Raw genomic sequence first — 21333 nt, forward strand, 5'->3', positions numbered from 1 at the left:
GCCAGGTCCCGAAAAAGTCCGTTGGAAAAGGTCCGTTTGCCCATCCCGGGCGGGAGCGATCCGACCTGCAACCTGCTTCCTCGAGGGTGCCACCGGAAGTCCACTGCAGGCTTGTTGACCAACATTTGTTCCTAGCCCTCCAGCATATTAAATTTAAAGTCCTCAAATTCAAATTTATTTGCCGCCCTGCTCCCTCAAATTGCAAGCTTCTGATTTGCCCTGCATTTTGTGAATAGGACATTACTGCCAATTTTTCTGTTTGTCAGGTCTATATTTTCCTTTGTGAAAACTTTGTTTAAACCCTCTTTAGTTCCTCCTTGAGCTTTGATCTGATGGGTTGGGTATTAGATCACAGCTCTTTCTGTGGCTTGCAGCTTCTGCTGTTTGGCATGCATAAAGGTAAGGTAGAGTTACCATAGTCCCAGATGACCATAGGCTGCTCTCCCCTTCGAAGGGGAGCTGGCTGGAGGTGATTTAAACTGAGGATCACCACACCTCTGGTGAGGAGAAAGGTTGAGAAGGCAGGCCTTCATGAATAACCTCAGCCGGTACAGGAATTGAACCTGCGCTACTGGCCTCGCTCCGCATCACAAAACCAGCTGTCTAGCCAACTGAGCTAAACTAGCCTAAGCCCAAGATCATTCATATAATGTCTTGTATTGTAGTTTCACCGGATTGGCACTTCATTTATAAGGCATAATGCCTTTCAATACTCTCAGGGACTGATGCATTTTTGACAAATGGATTGGTCAAGCAGACGTTTTCCAATATGTTGGTTCTCTCACCACGTACCACAGACACAGTCTGGCAGCTATGACTAGGACCTTTCTGGTTTGGTTAATAGTGATGCTAATAAGAAACTCATGGTGATGTGCCCTTTTTACCCTTATTGCTTCTTCCAAGTGGTGGTGGTCAATGTGGAGGAGTATCAGCTAAGGGAGTGTGGTAGTTGGTAATCAGCAGATTATTTACCATGTTCAAACTCATGCTGTGAAACCTCATGGCATCCAGAGTCAAATGTTGTGGACTCCCAGGGCACTTTTTTCTGACTATATGAGTGTGTTCCACCTCTGGGCCCTGGTCCCATCATTAGGTCAGACCCAAGCATGTTGCGGGAAGAATCTGGGACATTGGCAGAAAGGTATGATTCTGTGTGTATGACAACATTAGCTTGTTGCTTGGCTAGTCTGTTGGACAGCTCTCCTAATTTTGACACAAGCCTTTGATGTTACTTGGAAAGACTTTGTAGCATTGACTAGGCTGAGTGTGCCTTTTTGTCTCTTAAGTTTGGTGCATAGGTCGGTGCGAGTGGTCAGTCTGACATATTTATTCTTAAAATTTCTCATAGTAGTACCGATTCAACTGAATTGGTCGCTCGGTCATTTCAATCCAATGTTTTTACTCTTAAACTTTCTCGTAACAGTTTTGATACAGCTGAGTGGGTCGCTAGTCCACTTCAGAGGGCAGTTAAGTGTCAACTACATTGCTTTGTCTCTGAAGTCACATAGACTAGACCAGGTAATGATGGCAAATTTCTTTCCCTGAAGGACATCAGTGAACAAGGGAGGTTTTTATAACAACCTGTAGTTTCCTGATTATTATTCCTGATATAAGCGCAATATTCAGATTATTTAATTAACTGAATTAAAATTCCCCCCTGCTGCCTTGATAAGAATAGCATTCATGACTCTGGATCATTAATCCGGTGAAATAACTACAATGGTATCGTACTCTGTAGTTTCATCACTAATACAGTTCATAACTTTGTAGCTGAGTGCATTTGATTGAAAATGAAAGATATATTTATAAAGCACCACCCACACCCTGTGGACCAGTGTTTGCTCTAAGCTACAATGGCTACACAGGCCATGCAGAAACCGTAAAATTCCCACCCAGGTTGCGTAAAAAGCAACCCTTTTCCCGTCTACGCATAGTGACGCAAAAAAAATTAACAAGCACCATACAGTTTAAGAAATCATCATCCACGCTCTCAAAATAAGTTATAGGGAATGTTGCTCAGGACGTCTCAAAGCACTTTATAACCAGTGAAGTACTTGTGAAATGTAGTCACATGTAGAAAACACGACAGCTACTGAGCCAAGACTGCCACCGCTTAATTTATGACTGTTTTAAAAAATATATATATATTTTATTCAAGATTTTTTGGCCAAACATAACAGTTCGTAGTGTTTCTTTTAAACAACAATAAAGCAATATAAATAACAGTGGCCAGTTTTAAACAAATAAATAAATAATATATGAACAGAAACAAAAACCAAACTAAATGGCAACTGCCTGGTCAAGAATAAATACTCTCCAAAGATACAATCCAACAGTCCAATATACATTACCTAAAACAAGTGCCTATACATATACAATAACATCCCTGAGAGTCCGTCCAATTCCTCCCCCCCCTTCCCCCTCCCCCCTGGGTTGCTGCTGTTGTCTTCTTCTTTTCCATTCCCTCTATCTTTCTGTGCGGTAGTCGACGAACGGTTGCCACCGCCTGGTGAACCCTTGAGCCGAACCCCTTAATACGAACTTAATCCGTTCTAACTTTATAAACCCTGCCATGTCGTTTATCCAGGTCTCCACACCCGGGGGTTTGGCTTCCTTCCACATTAACAATATCCTGCGCCGGGCTACTAGGGACGCAAAGGCCAAAACATCAGCCTCTCTCGCCTCCTGCACTCCCGGCTCTTCTGCAACCCCAAATATAGCCAACCCCCAGCTTGGTCGGACCTGGACCCCCACCACCTTCGAAAGCACCTTTGCCACCCCCACCCAAAACCCGTGTAGTGCCGGGCATGACCAGAACATGTGGGTGTGATTCGCTGGGCCTCTCGAGCATCTCGCACACCTATCCTCTACCCCAAAAAATTTACTGAGCCGTGCTCCAGTCATATGCGCCCTGTGTAACACCTTAAATTGTATCAGGCTTAGCCTGGCACATGAGGACGATGAGTTTACCCTACGTAGGGCATCAGCCCACACCCCTCCTCAATCTCCTCCCCCAGCTCTTCTTCCCATTTCCCTTTCAGCTCATCTACCATGATCTCCCCCTCGTCCCTCATTTCCCTATATATGTCCGACACCTTACCATCCCCCACCCATGTCTCTGAGATCACTCTATCCTGCACCTCCTGCGTCGGGAGCTGCGGGAATTCCCTCACCTGTTGCCTCGCAAAAGCCCTCAGTTGCATATACCGAAATGCATTCCCTTGGGGCAACCCATATTTTTCCGTGAGCGCTCCCAGACTCGCAAACGTCCCATCTACGAACAGATCTCTCAATTGTGCTACCCCTGCTCTTTGCCATGCTCCAAATCCTCCATCCATTCTCCCCGGAACAAACCTATGGTTATTTCTTATCGGGGACCGCACCGAGGCTCCCGTCTTTCCCCTATGCCGTCTCCACTGCCCCCAAATTTTCAATGTAGCCACCACCACCGGGCTTGTGGTGTATTTCTTCGGTGAGAACGGCAGCGGCACCGTCACCATAGCTTGTAGGCTAGTCCCACTGCAGGACGCCCTCTCCAATCTCTTCCACGCCGCTCCCTCCTCTTCTCCCATCCACTTACACACCATTGAAATATTGGCGGCCCAGTAGTACTCACTTAGGCTCGGTAGTGCCATCCCCCCCCTGTCCCTACTACGCTGCAGAAATCCCCTCCTCACTCTTGGGGTCTTCCCGGCCCACACAAAACTCATAATACTCTCCTCGATTCTTTTGAAAAAAGCCTTCGTGACCACCACCGGGAGGCACTGAAACACAAAAAGGAATCTCGGGAGGACCACCATTTTAACCGCCTGCACCCTCCCTGCCAGTGACAGGGACACCATGTCCCATCTCTTAAAGTCCTCCTCCATCTGTTCCACCAACCGCGTTAAATTAAGCCTATGTAATGTACCCCAATTCTTGGCTATCTGGATCCCCAAATACCGAAAGTCCCTTGTTACCTTCCTCAACGGTAAATCCTCTATTTCTCTGCTCTGCTCCCCTGGATGCACCACAAACAACTCACTTTTCCCCATGTTCAATTTATACCCTGAAAAATCCCCAAACTCCCCAAGTATCCGCATTATCTCTGGCATCCCCTCCGCCGGGTCTGCCACATATAGCAACAAATCATCCGCATACAGAGATACCCGGTGTTCTTCTCCTCCCCTGAGTACTCCCCTCCACTTCCTGGAACCCCTCAATGCTATGGCCAGGGGCTCAATCGCCAGTGCAAACAATAACGGGGACAGAGGACATCCCTGCCTCGTCCCTCTATGGAGCCGAAAATAATCAGACCCCCGTCCATTCATGACCACGCTCGCCATCGGGGCCCTATACAGCAACTGTGCCCATCTGATATACCCATCTCCAAAGCCAAATCTCCCCAACACCTCCCACAAATAATCCCACTCCACTCTATCAAATGCTTTCTCGGCATCCATCGCCACCACTATCTCCGCTTCCCCCTCTGGTGGGGGCATCATCATTACCCCTAGCAGCCTCCGTATATTTGTATTCAGCTGTCTCCCCTTCACAAACCCAGTTTGGTCCTCATGAACCACCCCCGGGACACAATCCTCTATCCTCGTTGCCATTACCTTGGCCAGAATCTTAGCGTCCATATTCAGGAGGGAAATAGGCCTATAGGACCCGCATTGCAGCGGGTCTTTTTCCTTCTTTAGGAGGAGCGATATCGTTGCCTCTGACATAGTCGGGGGCAGCTGCCCCCTTTCCCTCGCCTCATTAAAGGTTCTCATCAGTAGCGGGGCCAGCAAGTCCATATATTTCCTATTGAATTCAACTGGGAATCCGCCTGGTCCCGGGGCCTTCCCCGCCTGCATGCTCCCAATCCCTTTCACTACTTCCTCCGTCTCAATCTGTGCTCCCAGTCCCGTCCTCTCCTGCTCCTCCACCTTAGGAAATTCCAGCTGATCCAGAAAGCACATCATTCTCTCCTTCCCATCCGGGGGCTGAGCTTCATATAATCTTTCATAAAATGCCTTGAACACTCCATTCACTCTCTCCGCTCCCCGCTCCATCTCTCCCTCCTCATCTCTCACCCCCCCTATCTCCCTCGCTGCTCCCCTTTTCCTCAGTTGGTGGGCCAGCAACCTGCTTGCCTTCTCCCCATATTCGTACTGTACACCCTGTGCCTTCCTCCATTGTGCCTCTGCATTACCCGTAGTCAACAAGTCAAATTCTACATGTAGCCTTTGCCTTTCCCTGTACAGTCCCTCCTCCGGTGCCTCCGCATATTGTCTGTCCACCCTCAGAAGTTCTTTCAACAACCGCTCCCTTTCCCTACCCTCCTGCTTTCCTTTATGTGCCCTAATAGATATCAGCTCCCCTCTAACCACTGCCTTCAGCGCCTCCCAGACCACTCCCACCTGAACCTCCCCATTATCATTGAGTTCCAAGTACCTTTCAATACACCCCCTCACCCTTAAACACACCCCCTCATCTGCCAATAATTCCATGTCCATTCTCCAGGGTGGCGCTGTTCTTTTTCCTCCCCTATCTCCAGGTCCACCCAATGTGGAGCGTGATCCGAAATAGCTATAGCCATGTACTCCGTCCCCGTCGGGATCAGTGCCCTTCCCAAAACAAAAAAGTCTATCCGTGAATAAACTTTGTGGACATAGGAGAAAAACGAAAACTCCTTACTCCTAAGTCTACTAAATCTCCAGGGGTCTACTCCTCCCATCTGCTCCATAAAGTCCTTAAGCACCCTAGCTGCAGCCGGCCTCCTTCCGGTCCTGGACCTCGATCTGTCCAGCCCTGGGTCCAGCACCGTGTTAAAATCTCCACCCATTACCAACTTCCCCACCTCTAGGTCCGGGATACGTCCTAACATACGCCTCATAAAGTTGGCATCATCCCAGTTCGGGGCATATACGTTCACTAAGACCACCGCCTCCCCTTGCAATTTGCCACTCACCATCACGTATCTGCCCCCACTATCCGCCACTATGGTCTTTGCCTCAAACATTACCCGCTTCCCCACTGGTATAGCCACCACCCTGTTTTTTGCATCTAGCCCCGAATGAAACACCTGCCCCACCCATCCTTTGCGTAGTCTGACCTGGTCTATCAGTTTCAGATGCGTCTCCTGCAGCATAACCACATCTGCCTTAAGTTTCTTTAGGTGTGCGAGTACCCGTGCCCTCTTTATCGGCCCGTTCAGCCCTCTCACATTCCACGTGATCAGCCGGGTTCGGGGGCTCATTACCCCCCCCCCTTGTCGACTAGCCATCTCCTTTTTCAATCCAGCTCCTCACCTGGTTCCCACGTAGCCGTATCTCCCCCCAACGGCGCCCTCCCGCCCCGACCACCCCACCCCATACCAGCTCCCCCTTCTCCCCAGCAGCAGCAACCCAGTTAACTCCCCACCCCCCCCGCTAGATCCCTCACTAGTGTAATTGCACCCCCCATGTTGCTCCCAGAAGTCAGCAAACTCTGGCCGACCTCGGCTTCCCCCCGTGACCTCGGCTCCCACTGTGCGAGGCCCCCTCCTTCCTTCCTTCCTGCTTCCCTGTTCCCGCCATGATTACCATTCGGGAACAAAGCCCGCGCTTCCCATTTGGCCCCGCCCCCAATGGCCGGCGGCCCCAGCTCCTCATCCTCTCCCCCCCCCCTCCCCCATGACATGGGGAAGAGAGAAAAGTTACAGGGTCGCAGGATTGACAACTTGGGAAATCATCTCTTTCCCCTTTTCCCCCTCTTCACCCCATATATTCGCCCCACCACTTTGTCCCAAACGTTCTTTTTCTAGCCCGCTTATTCCAGTTTCTCCTCGACAATAAATGTCCACGCCTCTTCTGCCGTTTCAAAGTAGTGGTGTTTCCCTTGATGTGTGACCCACAGTCTTGCCGGCTGCAGCATTCCAAATTTAACCTTCCTTTTGTGCAGCACCGCCTTGGCCCGATTAAAGCTTGCCCTCCTTCTCGCCACCTCCGCACTCCAATCATGATATATGCGGATCACCGCGTTCTCCCACCTACTGCTCCGAGTTTTCTTTGCCCATCTGAGGACCATCTCTCTGTCCTTATATCGGTGAAATCTCACCACTATGGCTCGAGGAATTTCTCCAGCCCTTGGTCTTCGCGCCATAACTCGATAGGTTCCCTCCACCTCCAACGGGCCCGTCGGGGCCTCCGATCCCATTAACGAGTGCAGCATCGTGCTCACATATGCCCCGACGTCCGCCCCTTCTGCACCTTCGGGAAGACCAAGAATCCTTAAATTCTTCCTCCTCGCATTATTCTCCAGCACCTCCAGCCTTTCCACACACCTTTTGTGTTGTGCCTCGTGCATCTCTGTCTTCACCACCAGGCCCTGTATGTCGTCCTCATTCTCAGCAGCCTTTGCCTTCACGACCCGAAGCTCCTGCTCCTGGGTCTTTTGCTCCTCCTTTAGCCCTTCAATCGCCTGTAATATCGGGGCCAGCTGCTCCTTCTTCATCTCCTTTTTAAGTTCTTCCATGCAACGCCGCAGGAACTCTTGTTGGTCAGGGCCCCATATTAAACTGCCTCCTTCCGACGCCATCTTGCTTTGTGCCTGCCTTCCTGGCCGCTGCTCTAGAGGATCCACCACAATCCGGCCACTTTCCTCTCCTTTTTCCATCCGTGTCCAGGGGGGATTCCCTTCTGGTTTACCGCACAGTGTTTTTAGCCGTTAAAATTGCCGTTGGGGCTCCTATTAAGAGCCCAAAAGTCCTTTCCACCGGGAGCTGCCGAAACGTGCGACTTAGCTGGTCATCGCCGCACCCGGAAGTCAATTTATGACTGTTGAGCTTGAAAGATGACTTATTGCCATTGTGATGAATATCTAATGGGCAATAATCAATCTAATCTCTATGTATAAAAATACTTTCTGCATTGGCACGTCCTGCTTTTCATTGGGGTTGCGATTGTCGACACGGCAACTAAAAATAAATTGAACTGAATTGCAGGCTGAAGATTGTACAGGTATTTGTGGCTCACCACACAATTCATTCTGGATTCAAGCTTGCTGCTTCCTTGTAGAGACTAACAAAAAAATCAAAGGGAAAAACACCAGGGCTATTTCTGAGATTCCTGTACTCCCAGTATGGAATCGCTCCATTTCCCCTCTGGGTGCTCAGAATTAATCCTATCTATCATCTTCAGATAAACCTTGCACATCTAATGATTTAACCAAAATCGGCACTGATAGTGAGCTGAGTATCAAAATAATGTTTAATTACTATGTATTTAGTTTTTGTATTTACACTGCCTGATAACCATTTTTTTTCATTTTATGTAAGCTTATGGTAATTACAACATGAACATTGCATCCAATAGTGTGTGTACCTTCTGCATTGAATATATGCAGCCTACTGCTTTGTTGTCCACCATGATGGTTGGTGTGAAAACTGCCTTCAAATAGAATGTAGTGTAATCCGTTCCTAAAACCTCCGGAGGATATGTTTATTCGTTATAAGAATGCTTATATGGGATGATTATAAAGCACTAATCTTTGGATACTTTGCTCTCAGTATGATGATATTTAATGCCCTCAGTGACTGTAGTTTTCCATCAGGCTATTGTAGTGCAGCTGCCACTTATTTAGCTGTCTGTGCACCCATTTAGAAAAGTTAAAATAATATATTTCGGGTATATCTAGACATGTGGTAGAGAAAAAAGACAAATATTTTCTGTATTAGCTTCAGCCATGTTTATCCAAGCCATTCATAAACTATTGAGAGGGGCAAGGTTTAGAGTATAGTGGGTGCCTGGAACTCGCTACCGGAGGAGGTGGTGGAAGCAGGGACGATAGTGACATTTAAGGGGCATCTTGACAAATACATGAATAGGATGGGAATAGAGGGATACGGACCCAGGAAGTGTAGAAGATTGTAGTTTAGTCGGGCAGCATGGTCGGCACGGGCTTGGAGGGCCGAAGGGCCTGTTCCTGTGCTGTACATTTCTTTGTTCTTTGTTGTTCTATTCCCGCTATTCAAACATCTAGGATATCACAGCTGTCCCTGATCTTGTCACATTGATGTGTCAACAGCAAGAAGATGCAAAAGAGACTCAAACTCTCATGCTGGGAACACGCTGAAATTTACTGTTCGGAATATGGCTGATTGTTCCCTGAATTTTGTTGATTGTTTAATTTCCCTATGTAGATGTGTGAAAACAGGCAAGATTCGCATAACAGAAATCATGTAAGTTGATGGCCACAATTGTACTTCCATCAGTGAAGTAAGTGTGGGCTATGTTTGTCTAACAACCCTGCTGTAATCTGCAAGATGTATGGCTTCTAATTAATAGTTTATATTGAAGTATTACTCAGGAGTTAACGAAGAGCATAGTTCAGGGATCACACATTTTCTGCCATTCCTGCCTGTCCCTGATGTACTAGATAGGCATCATTGTATGAATATGGCTGTTGTCCTGATTACAGCCATAGCTAATTTTCTTCACTAGTCTGTGCTTCATTCAGCATTTTTGTGAACTGTCACATAATTGTTTTAACATAATGACTCAGTATATTTTTCTCTAATAAAGGCCATGTTCTTGGTTTACCGTGCTCTTGAGAAGGAACCTGTGCCATTTTCCTTATCGCCTGCCTTAATACCACCTTCAAAGAGGAAAAAAGCCAGTGTTCCATCTTCAGTGCCACTAATTCCATCTCCGCCTACTTCCAAGGAAAGCCGACAGTCCTTGCCTCCTGTGGGAATTCTACCTTCTAAAACGCCTGCGGTCCAGGTAATACATTTAATAATGGCATTTTTTCTTTATACCCAATTTCCCTTTGTTGATGTTACAAAATACCTTGTTGATTGTGAAGTTCACTAGCGATCCTGATACATCCCTTCCAGGTGTAAAATTATAATCGGGTGTATTTTTGACATGCTCGTTTGTTCACACACTGCTTGAAAGCAGCTGAATATAGGGATCTTCCAGGATGCAAATTTATTCTAACTTTGGTGTTCAGTGACTGATATTACTTCAAAATTAGAGTCCTATCATTTCTACTTTGATTCAAACTTATGGTGGTTCGTTAATCTAACCCGTGTTAAATCTTTGTTTCGGATGACTTTTTCCAACTAATTTACAATCCTCATCTCCCACTGTTTGCTAAAAAAATACAGTTTAGGAAAGTTGGAGCAGAATATTCATTGAGAAAGCAGGCAATAACATTTGTAAGACTGGGTATTGTTATATTCCTGACGGCCAGTTGGTGAAGGAAGAATCCAAAGCCAGTCTTTATTTGGGATAGATTTATTCAAAGAGTGAAACATTACAGACCCATATCTCCTGACTCCACTCTTGTGTCAGTAAGTGTCTCTGTATACTCTTTTGAATAAAACAAAAATCAATAAATTAAACAAATGAAAGGAGTGACAGCCCCGAGTGGGGTACTGTGACTAAAACATAACATCAAAAGAAAACGTATAAAATCAAACCAAAATATAATTCCCAGGAGTGATCACCCAGCCACTGCGGAGCCCACTGGTCGTGGAAGGCCTGAGGTGTGCTGGTGGACACCGTGGGCTCCTTCTCCAAGCCATCTGGCTGCGAACATAGCCATGGTACAGGAGCAGACAGTTGGGTTGGGTGACCCCTTCGACCGCCTGCTGCCTGGACCTGTTTTGTTTAAAGAAATATTTTTCTTCAAATTTTTTACATATTTTCAACAAACTTACAGAAAAAAGAAAAACAAAGAACAGATAAATAAACATCTTAAAACTACATCACAAATTCCCCCAATATACAAACCCCCCTTTAAGCAATAATAAACACAGTAGAAAACACAAGGTACAACCCCTCCCCCCCACAATCTGGGTTGCTGCTGCTGACCACCTCCTAACGCCCCGCTAGAAAGTCTAGGAACGGTTGCCACTGCCTGAAGAACCCTTGCACAGACCCTCTCAAGGCAAATTTTACCCTCTCCAATTTAATGAACCCCGCCATGTCACTGATCCAGGCTTCCATGCTCGGGGGGCCTCGCATCCTTCCACTGTAGCAGAATCCTCCGCTGGGCTACCAGGGACGCAAAGGCCAGAATACCGGCCTCTTTCGCCTCCTGCACTCCCGGCTCGTCCGATACCCCAAATAGTGCTAACCCCCAGCTCGGCTTAACCCGGGTGTTCACCACCTTAGACACTGTCCTCGCAATACCCCTCCAGAACCCATCCAGCGCCGGGCACACCCAGAACATATGGGTATGATTTTCTGGGCTCCCCGAGGACCTCCTACACCTGTCTTCCACGTCAAAGAAGCTGCTCAGCCTCGCCCCTGTTATATGCGCTCTGTGAAGAACCTTAAATTGTATCAGGCTGAGCCTGGCGCAAGAGGAGGAAGAATTAATCCTACCCAGGGCGTCCGCCCACGTACCCTCGTCTATCTTCTCCCCAAGCTCCTCCTCCCATTTACCGTTTAGCTTCTCCACTGAGGTCTCCTCCTCCTCCTGCATCTCCTGGTAAATCGCCGAGACCCTGCCCTCTCCAACCCACATCCCCGAGAGCACCCTATCCTGGATCCCGAGTGGTGGCAGCAGCGGGAACTCCCTCACCTGCCGTCTTACAAATGCCCTTACCTACATGTACCTGAAGGCATTTCCGGTGGGAAACCCGAATTTTTCCTCCAGCGCCCCAAGGCGCGCAAACGTCCCATCTAAAAACAGGTCCCCCATCCTTCTAATTCCTGCCCTGTGCCAGCTCAGGAACCCTCCATCCCTTCTCCCCGGGACGAACCGATGGTTCTCCCGGATCGGGGACCAAACCGAAGCCTCTACCTCACTCCTGTGGCGCCTCCACTGCCCCCAAATTTTCAAAGTCGCCGCCACCACCGGACTTGTGGTGTACCGAGTCATCGGGAGCAGCAGCGGTGCTGTCACCAGCGCTCCCAGACTCGTGCCCACACAGGATGCTATCTCCAGCCTCTTCCACGCCACCCCCTCCCCCTCCAATACCCACTTGCGTATCATCGCCACATTGGCAGCCCAGTAATACCCACACAGATTAGGTAACACTAACCCTCCTCTGTCCCTACTCCGCTCCAGAAACAGCCTTCTCACCCTCGGGGTCTTTTTCGCCCACACGAATCCCATGATGCTCCTACTGACCCGCTTAAAAAAGGCCTTCGGGATCAGGATGGGGAGGCATTGGAATATAAAAAGGAACCTCGGGAGCACCGTCATCTTCACCGACTGTACCCTACCCGCCAAGGAGAGTGGCAGCATATCCCACCTTTTAAACTCCTCCTCCATCTGCTCCACCAGCCTCGTCAAGTTGAGCTTGTGTAGGGCCTCCCAGCTCCTGGCCTCCTGGATCCCCAGGTACCGAAAACTCCTTTCTGCCCCCTTCCCTGGTCCCCTGGGTGTACCACGAAGAACAGTAACAGGTCATCGGCATACAACGAAAACTCGCCCCCCCCCCCCTCTCTCTCTCTCTCTCTCTCTCTCTCTCTCTCTCTCTCCCCCCCCCCCCCCAACCAGCCCCCTCCAGTTCCTGGACTCCCTTAGAGCCATAGCCAAAGGCTCAATTGCCAATGCAAATAGCAAGGGGGATGCCTCGCGCCCAGTACAGCCGAAAGTATTCTGACCTCCTCCGGTTCGTGGCCACACACACCACCGGAGCTTCGTAAAGTAGCCTAACCCAACTAATGAACCCCTCCCCGAACCCAAACCTCCTCAACACTTCCCAGAGGTACCCCCACTCCACCCTATCGAAGGCCTTCTCCGCGTCCACCGCCGCTACTATCTCCCCCTCCCCCTCCACTGTAGGCATCATGATTACGTTAAGGAGCCTCCGTGCATTGGTATTCAGCTGTCTTCCCTTAACAAAACCCGTCTGGTCCTCGTGAATCACCCCCGGGACACAGTCCTCAATTCTGGTAGCCAACACCTTCGCTAACAGCTTCGCGTCCACGTTGAGGAGAGAGATTGGCCTATACGACCCACACTGTAATGGGTCCTTGTCCCGCTTCAAGATCAGCGAGATCAGCACCCTGGACATCGTCGGGGGTAGGGCCCCCCCTCACTCGCCTCATTGAAAGTCCTCACTAATAGAGGGCCCAGCAGGTCCATGTACCTCCGGTAAAATTCCACCGGGAACCCATCTGACCCCGGTGCCTTCCCTACCTGCATATTCCCCAGCCCCTTAGTCAGCTCCTCCAGCCCTACCGGTGCCCCAAGCCCAGCCACCTGCTCCTCCTCCACACTCAGGAACCTCAGTCGATCCAAAAATCGACGCATCCCCCCCATTGTCCGTCGGGGGCTCAGACCTATACAGCCCCTCATAAAAGTATCTAAATACCCCATTTATTCCCACCGCACTCCGCACCGTGTTCCCCCCTTTATCCCTAACTCCCGCAATCTCCTTCGCTGCCTCCCGCTTCCGAAGCTGGTGTGCCAACATCCGGCTAGCCTTTTCCCCGTACTCATACACCGCCCCTTGCGCTTTCCTCCACTGCACTTCTTCCTTCTTAGTGGTCAACAGGTCAACCTCAGCCTGGAGGCTTCGTCGCTCCTTGAGTAGTCCCTCCTCGGGGACCTCTGCATACATCCAAACTACCCTTAAAATCTCCCCCACCAATCTCTCCCTCACTCTCCTCTCCTCCTTCTCCTTGTGGGCCCTCGTGGAGATTGGCTCTCCCCTAATCACCGCCTTCTGCACCTCCCAGACCACCCCCACCTGCACCTCCCCATTATCTTTAGCCTCTCGATAGCTTTCAATGCACCCCCGGATCTGCCCGCTCATCTCCTCATCCGCCAGCAAGCCCACATCCAGGCGCCACAGCGGGCGCTGGTCCCTCTCCTTCCCTAGCTCCAGCTCCACCCAATGCGGGGCATGGTCTGAGATGGCTATGGCCGAATACTCCGTGCCCCCCACCCTCGGAATTAGTGCCCTGCTCATAACGAAGAAGTCTATCCGGGAGTAGGCTTTATGGACATGGGTAAAAAAGGAAAATTCCCTGGCCCCCGGCCTGACAAACCTCCATGCGTCCATACATTCACTAATACCACCCGCACCCCCTGCAGCTTACCACTCACCATCACATACTTACCTCCATTGTCTGCCACGATGTTCAACGCCTCAAACGTCACGTGCTTCCCCACCAAAATCGCCACCCCTCAATTCTTTTCGTCCAACCCCGAGTGGAAAACCTGCCCTACGCACCCCTTTCTCAGCCTAACCTGATCTGCCACCCTCAGATGCGTCTCCTGGAGCATAACCACATCTGCCTTCAGTCCCTTTAGGTGCGCGAACACACGGGCCCTCTTGACCGGCCCGTTCAGGCCTCTCACATTCCAAGTTATCAGCCGGATCAGGCCCCCCCCTACCCCCAATGCCGATTAGCCATCCCCTTTTCTAGGCCAGCCACGTGCCCGTGCCTTCCGCACTCTCCATTCCCCCCAGCGGCAGCCCCCAGCCCCGACTCTCTCTCCGAGCTCCAGCTCACCTTTGGCCAATGCAGCAGCAACCCAGATCCCCCCCCCCCCCCCCCCCTGTCCATCAGTGGGCACTCCTCTCCAACACCGCCCTTGCCCCCGGCCCTGCCCCCTTCCTTCCCCAGCACGGGAACAAGCCCGCGCTTTCTATCAGACCGGCCCCGCCCTCTCTGGCGCAGCTCCCTTTTGCGGCCTAATCCCAGCTCCCCTGCCTCGGACCTCCCATCTCCCCTCCCCCCAATGGGGCCCTGTCCTTCCAACCACTGACGCCCACACTCTCACAAAACCCCCACTTCGAATCATTTCACCTGACCCCACCCAGCACCCAAGAAAACAATACAGAACACAATAGAACATCCCCAAAGCACAGTAACCACAGTAGCCCCCACGCGACCTCCCCTCGCAACCGACCCTCAGTCCGTGTCCAACTTTTCAGCCTGAATAATGGTCCACGCCTCCTCCGGCGTCTCAAAGTAATGGTGCTGGTCCTTAAACGTGACCCACAGTCGGGCTGGCAGCAGCATCCTGAATTTCACCCCCTTCCGATGCAGAACTGCCTTAGCCCGATTGTACCCGGCCCTCTTCTTGGCCACCTCCGCGCTCCAGTCCTGGTATATACGGACCTCTGCATTCTCCCACCTGCTGCTCCGCTCCTTTTTTGCCCATCTTAGGACACACTCCCTGTCCACCAAGCGGTGGAACCGCACCAATACCGCCCGCGGCGGCTCGTTAGACTTGGGCCTCCTCGCCAGGACTCGGTGGGCCCCATCGAGCTCCAGGGGCCACGGGAAGGCACCCGCGCCCATCAACGTGTTCAGCATCGTGACCACATATGCTCCAGCATCCGACCCCTCCACTCCCTCCAGAATCCGCAGATTCTTCCTCCTCGACCGATTCTCCATGTCCTCGAACTTATCCTGCCATTTCTTATGCAGCGCCTCGTGCGCCTCCACCTTCACCGCCAGGCCCAATATCTCGTCCTCATTCTTCGAGGCCTTCTGCCGCACCTCCCGGATCGCCGCCCCTTGGGCCTTCTGGGTCTCGATCAGCTTGTCGATCGAAGCCTTCATCGGCTCCAGCAGCTCTGCTTTCAATTCCGTGAAACAGCGCTCGAGAAACTCCTGCTGCTCTTGCGCCCACGCTGCCTGGTCTCCACCCGCCGCCATCTTGGCTTTCCAACCCTTGCACTTTTCGCTGTACCAGAATTACTTTTTTCACCGCTCCACTCCTGGTCCAATCAATACAGTGCCGGGGAAATCGTACCGTCACCTTCCCACACTGGGAACCGTCGAACAAATGCCCCTGGGGCCCCTCAAAAGAGCCCAAAAGTCCGTTTCTGGCGCGAGCTGCCGAACGTGCGACTTAGCTCAGCATAGCCGCAACCGGAAGTCCTGCCTGGAGCTGTTAATGTCCAATTTGGCTTGGCCTAGGAGCAGGCTCACAAAGAGGTATGCAACTAATGTAGCTAAAGAACAATGTGCTCTTGACTTCCGGTTGCGGCTATTCGGAGCTAAGTCGCACATTCGGCAGCTCCCGCAAAGAACGGACGTTTGGGTTCTTTTCAGGGCCCCCAACGGCATTTTTTCGACGTTTCCCGCTGTGGGAAGGAGAGTACAATAGTTCCCCGACAGTATATGGCTTTTACCAGGAGCGGGGCGATTAAAAAAGTGGTGGTGGACCCAAAGAAGGTGCGAGGGAAGAAGAACAAAATGGCGGCGGGTGGGGGCCAGGCAGCGTGGTTGCAGTGGGCGCAGGAGCAACAGGAGGGTATCCAGTGCTGCTTCAGAGAGATTAAAGCGGACCTGCTTGAGCCGATGAAGGCTTCTATCAATAAGCTGCTGGAGACGCAGACAGCCCAGGGGGTGGCGATCCGTGAGGCCCGACAAAAGATCTCCGACAACGAGGACGCGATCTTAGGCCTGGCGATAAAGATGGAGGCGCATGAGGCGCTCCACAAGAAATGGCAGGAGCGGTTCGAGGAGATGGAGAATCAGTCGAGGCGGAAGAAATTGCGGATTCTGGGCCTCCCGGAGGGGCTGGAGGGGCCGGACGTGGGGGCCTATGTCGTCACCATGTTGAACTCGCTGATGGGAGCGGGGTCCTTCCAGGGGCCCCTGGAGCTGAAAGGTGCCCATAGAGTGTTGGCGAGGAGGCCCAAGGCTAACGAGCCTCCGCGGGCGGTGCTGGTGCGGTTTCATCAGTTCGCTGATCGGGCGTGTGTGCTCAGGTGGGCCAAGAAGGAGAGGAGCAGCAGGTGGGAGAACGCGGAGGTACGGATATATCAGGACTGGAGTGCGGAGGTGGCGAAGAGGAGGGCCGGGTACAATCGAGTGAAGGCGGTGCTGCACAGGAAGGGGGTGAAGTTTGGCATGTTGCAGCCGGCGTGACTGTGGGTCACCTACAGGGACCGGCACCATTATTTTGAGTCTCCGGAGGATGTGTGGGCTTTCTTCAGGCCGAGAAGTTGGACACAGATTGAGGGTCGGTATGGGTGTTTGGGGATTGCGGTTGATATGTTACTTTTTGAGAGGGGGTCCTTTGCTCTTGTTTTTTTCTTTCTGGTTCGGTGATGGTGGTTAGGGTGGGTTGGGCACTGTTTTGGTTGGGCTGGTCAGGGGGGCTCTTGGAGGGGGGTAAGCAAATGGAACAGGGGCGGATGGCCATCAGTGAGATGGAGCCCCGCGGGGGAGGGGGAGGCCCGAGTCGGGGGTGAGGGGACTGGGCCTGTAAGAGGAGCTGCGTCAGAGGTGGCGGGGCCAGGTAGGTGGTAAACGCGGGCTTTTACCCGCGCTGAAGACTGGAGGGGGTGGGGCTGAGGCGGGGAAGCGAGGGTCGTTTCCCGCGCTTGGGATGGAAGGGGGAGGGGGAGAGCGTGCGGATGGGGAATGGAAGAGGAGGGTGTGTCACATAATGGGAGGAGGCGAAGGAGAGGCGGGAGTGGCCGGGGTCAGCAGGAGTCAGGTGACTTGCAGAAGTGCAATGGGGGGAGTAAAGCAGCTCGGATGGGTCCTAGCCCGTGGGGGGCAGAGATCGAGTTGCTGCTGCTATGTCAAGGGGGAGCTGGAGCGAGTGGGGGGGGTTGAGACGGGGGTCTGCCGCCGTGGGGTGCGGGCACGTGGCTGGCCGAGGAGGGGTTATGGCTGGTCGGCGGGGGAGGGGGGCAGTTAGCCCCTTGATCCGGCTCATAACCTGGAATGTAAGGGGACTGAACGGGCCGGTCAAGCGGGCCCGCGTGTTCGTGCACCTGAAGGGGCTGGAGGCGGATGTGGTCATGCTCATGGAGACACACCTGAAGGTGGCAGACCAGGTAAGATTGAGGAAAGGGTGGGTAGGTCAGGTGTTTCGTTCGGGGCTGGATACCAAAAATCGAGGGGTGGCGATCTTGGTGGGAAAGAAGGTGTCATTCGAGGCGTTGAGCATTGTGGCAGATAATGGCGGTAGGTACGTAATGGTAAGTGGTAAGCTGCAGGGAGAGAGGGTGGTATTGTTCAATGTGTATGCCCCGAACTGAGACGATGCGGGTTTTATGCGGCGTATGTTGGGTCGGATCCCAGACTTGGAAGTGGGGGGGCCTGATAATGGGTGGGGGACTTTAACACGGTGTTGGATCCGGCACTGGATCGCTCCAGGTCTAGGAAGGGTAGGAAGCCGACGGCGGCTAAGGTGCTGAGGGGGTTTATGGACCAGATGGGAGGAGTGGACCCTTGGCGATTTGCAAGGCCGGGGGCTAGGGAATTTTCATTCTTCTCACATGTCCAGCAGGCTTATTCCCGGATCGACTTTTTAATTTTGAGCAGGGCGCTGATAGTGAGAGTAGAGGATACCGAGTACTCGGCGATAGCCATTTCGGATCACGCCCCGCATTGGGTGGACTTAGAGCTGGGGGAGGAGAGGGACCAGCACCCGTTGTGGCGCTTGGAGGTAGGGCTGTTGGCGGACGAGGAGGTGAGTGAGCGGGTCCGAGGAAGCATAAAGAGGTACCTGAAGGCCAACGACAACGGGAGGTCCGAGTGGGGATAGTAGGGGAGGTGCTGAAGGCGGTGGTTAGGGGAGAGCTGATCTCCATTAGGGCCCACTAGGAGAGGAGGGAGGAGCAGGAGAGGGAGAGGCTGGTGGGGGAGATGGTGAGAGTAGATAGGAGGTATGCGGTGGTGCCTGAGGAAGGACAGTTGAGGAAGAGGCGCAGCCTCCAGGCCGAATTCGACCTGGTGACCACCAGGAAGGCGGAGGTGCAGTGGAGGAAGGCCCAGGGGGCGATTTATGAGTATGGGGAAAAGGCAAGCCGGATGCTGGCGCATCAGCTTCAGAAGCGGGTCGCAGCTCGGGAGATCGGGGGAGTTAAGGACAGGGGAGGGAGTGTGGTGCGGAGTGGGGTTGGCATCAATGGGGTCTTCAGGGACTTTTATGAGGAATTGTATCGGTCCGAGCCCCCACTGGAGGAGGGAGGGATGGGCCGCTTTCTGGACCAATTGAGGTTTCCGAAGGTGAAGGAGTGAGTGGTGGCGGGATTTGGGGCCCCGATTGGGCTGGAGGAGCTGACCAAAAGGATAGGGAGCACCTGGGCCGGACGGTCTCCCGGTCGAATTCTATGAAAGATATATGAACCTGTTGGGCCCGTTGCTAGTTCGGACCTTCAATGAGGCAAGGGATGTCCCGGGCACTGATTTCCTTGATCTTGAAGCGGGACAAGGATCCCCTGCAGTGTGGGTCTTACAGGTCGATTTTGTTGCTAAACGTAGATGCCATCTGTGCTGTACTGTTCTATGTAAGGTGCTGACGAAGGTCTTAACCACGAGGATTGAGGATTGTGTGCCGCAGGTCATCCACGAAGACCAGATGGGGTTCGTGAAGGGGGGGCAATTGAACGCGAATGTGCGGAGGCTTCTGAACGTTATCATGCTGCCGGCGAGGGAGGGGGAGGCGGAGATGGTGGTGGCGATGGACGCTGAGAAAGCCTTCGATAGGGTAGAGTGGGGGTACCTGTTGGGAGGTGCTGAAGAGGTTTGGGTTTGAGGAGGGGTTTGTCAGGTGGGTTAGGCTGTTGTATGAGGTCGCGATGGCGAGTGTGGCCACAAACAGGAGGAGGTCTGAGTACTCTCAGTTGCACCGAGGGACGAGGCAGGGGTCCCCCCTGCTCTTCGCACTGGCGATTGAACCCCTGGCTATGGCACCGAGGGAGTCGAGGAACTGGAGGGGGTTGGTGTGGGATGGTGAGGAGCGTAGGGTGTCGCTCTATGCGGATGACTTGCTGTTATATGTGGCGGACCCGGTGGGGGGAATGCCGGAGGTAATGAGGATCCTCCGGGAATTCGGGGATTTCTCGGGGTACAAGCTCAACATGGGGAAGAGCGAGCTGTTCGTGGTTCACCCAGGGGACCAGGAGAGGGGGATTGGCGAGCTCCCACTAAAAAGGGCGGAGAGGAGCTTCAGGTATTTGGGGGTCCAGGTGGCCAGGAGATGGGGGGCCCTGCATCGGGTACTTACAGGTAAAGGCGTTTGCTAGAAGGCAGGTAGTGGAATTCCAGAGGCTACTGCCACACACAGTACAGGACAGGGTGCTCTCGGGGAGGTGGGTGGGAGTGGGGAAGATCTCGGAAACTTACCAGGTGATGCAGGAGGAGGAGGAGGCCTCAGTGGTGGAGGTGAAAGGTAAGTGGGAGGAGGAGTTGGGAGAGGAGATTGAGGAAGGGATGTGGGCAGATGCCCTAGGGAGGGTGAACTCTTCCTCATCGTGCGCGAGGCTCAGCCTCATACAGTTTAAGGTGCTGCACAGGGCACACATTACCGGGACAAGGATGAGCTAGTTTTTTGGGGGTGAGGACAGGTGTGTTAGGTGCTCAGGGAGCCCAGCAAATCACACCCATATGTTCTGGGCATGCCCAGCGCTGGAGGAATTTTGGAAGGGCGTAGCGAGGACGGTGTCGAGGGTGGTAGGATCCAGGGTCAAACCGGGCTGGGGGCTCACAATATTTGGGGTGGCAGAGGAGCCGGGCGTGCAGGAGGCAAAAGAGGCCGGAATTCTGGCCTATGCGTCCCTGGTAGCCCGGCGAAGGATTCTTCTTCAGTGGAAGGATGCGAGGCCCCCAAGCGTGGAATCCTGGATCAACGATATGGCGGGGTTTATTAAGTTGGGCGGGGGGGTTTACTTTATTTTTGTTTTTGTTTATTTACACTGGGGCGTCTGAGGGGGTGTATATATTTGCTATGTTTGCTTAGTGTTAAGTCGGGGTGTTAATGTATTATTTATGTACGGGGGGAGGGGGGTATGGAGGGTTGCTTTTTTTTGGACTGTGTTTTATATTTAACCCTGTTGGGTTCCTTTTTCATTTTGTTACTGATATTTTATGAAAACCTTAATAAAAATTATTCAAAAAAAAAGAACAATGTGCTCTTTTTGTGTTCAACTCTCATTTTTCGTCTCAAATTGTAAAATGCAAGGATTTCTTACTGCTTGGGTTGTGAATTCCAGGCACAATTCACTTGATTTAGATTTCTACTCAATATAACCTGTTTTCTTTTTATACAAAACACAATCACAACTATATGTTGTAATATGTTAAATGAAGTGTTACCTGAGTCTGGAGGTGTGACTATTTTCATTTGTAATAATCTCCACACAAATATCATCTTTAGTTTACATCCTCACTGAGATTTCATAATTCAAAGTAAAGTTGTATTTGCACACCCTATAGAACTGTCTTTTGAATCTTTGTTTGCCCCATTGCCACCCTTTTGGCCTTGGATCATCATCCCTTGTCATTTAATCTCTCCTTGCTTTCCATCCTATCATAGACGTCCTCTTCTTCCCCATCCCCCCTTTCCCTACCTCTATATTTGCTTAATACCTGTTACATCTTTGGCTTTTTCCTTTTCTGAATCACAGTGTCCCGACAATGCAGAAGGAGGCAATTT

At 51.9% G+C, this 21333-nt stretch overlaps 1 protein-coding gene across 2 annotated transcripts in view; it reads left to right on the top strand.

Moving 5' to 3' along the window:
* Positions 1 to 21333, top strand: part of eps15 (epidermal growth factor receptor pathway substrate 15) — a 341920-nt gene that overhangs the window by 117949 nt on the left and 202638 nt on the right. For both annotated transcript variants that reach the window (XM_072510904.1, XM_072510905.1), the window contains exon 9: positions 9531 to 9731. In XM_072510904.1, coding sequence (XP_072367005.1) covers positions 9531 to 9731 — 201 coding nt within the window. The remainder of the gene's footprint in view (positions 1 to 9530; positions 9732 to 21333) is intronic.

This window comes from Scyliorhinus torazame, chromosome 7, assembly GCF_047496885.1.
Source record: "Scyliorhinus torazame isolate Kashiwa2021f chromosome 7, sScyTor2.1, whole genome shotgun sequence".
In the NCBI taxonomy this organism is placed as follows: Eukaryota; Metazoa; Chordata; class Chondrichthyes; order Carcharhiniformes; family Scyliorhinidae; genus Scyliorhinus; species Scyliorhinus torazame.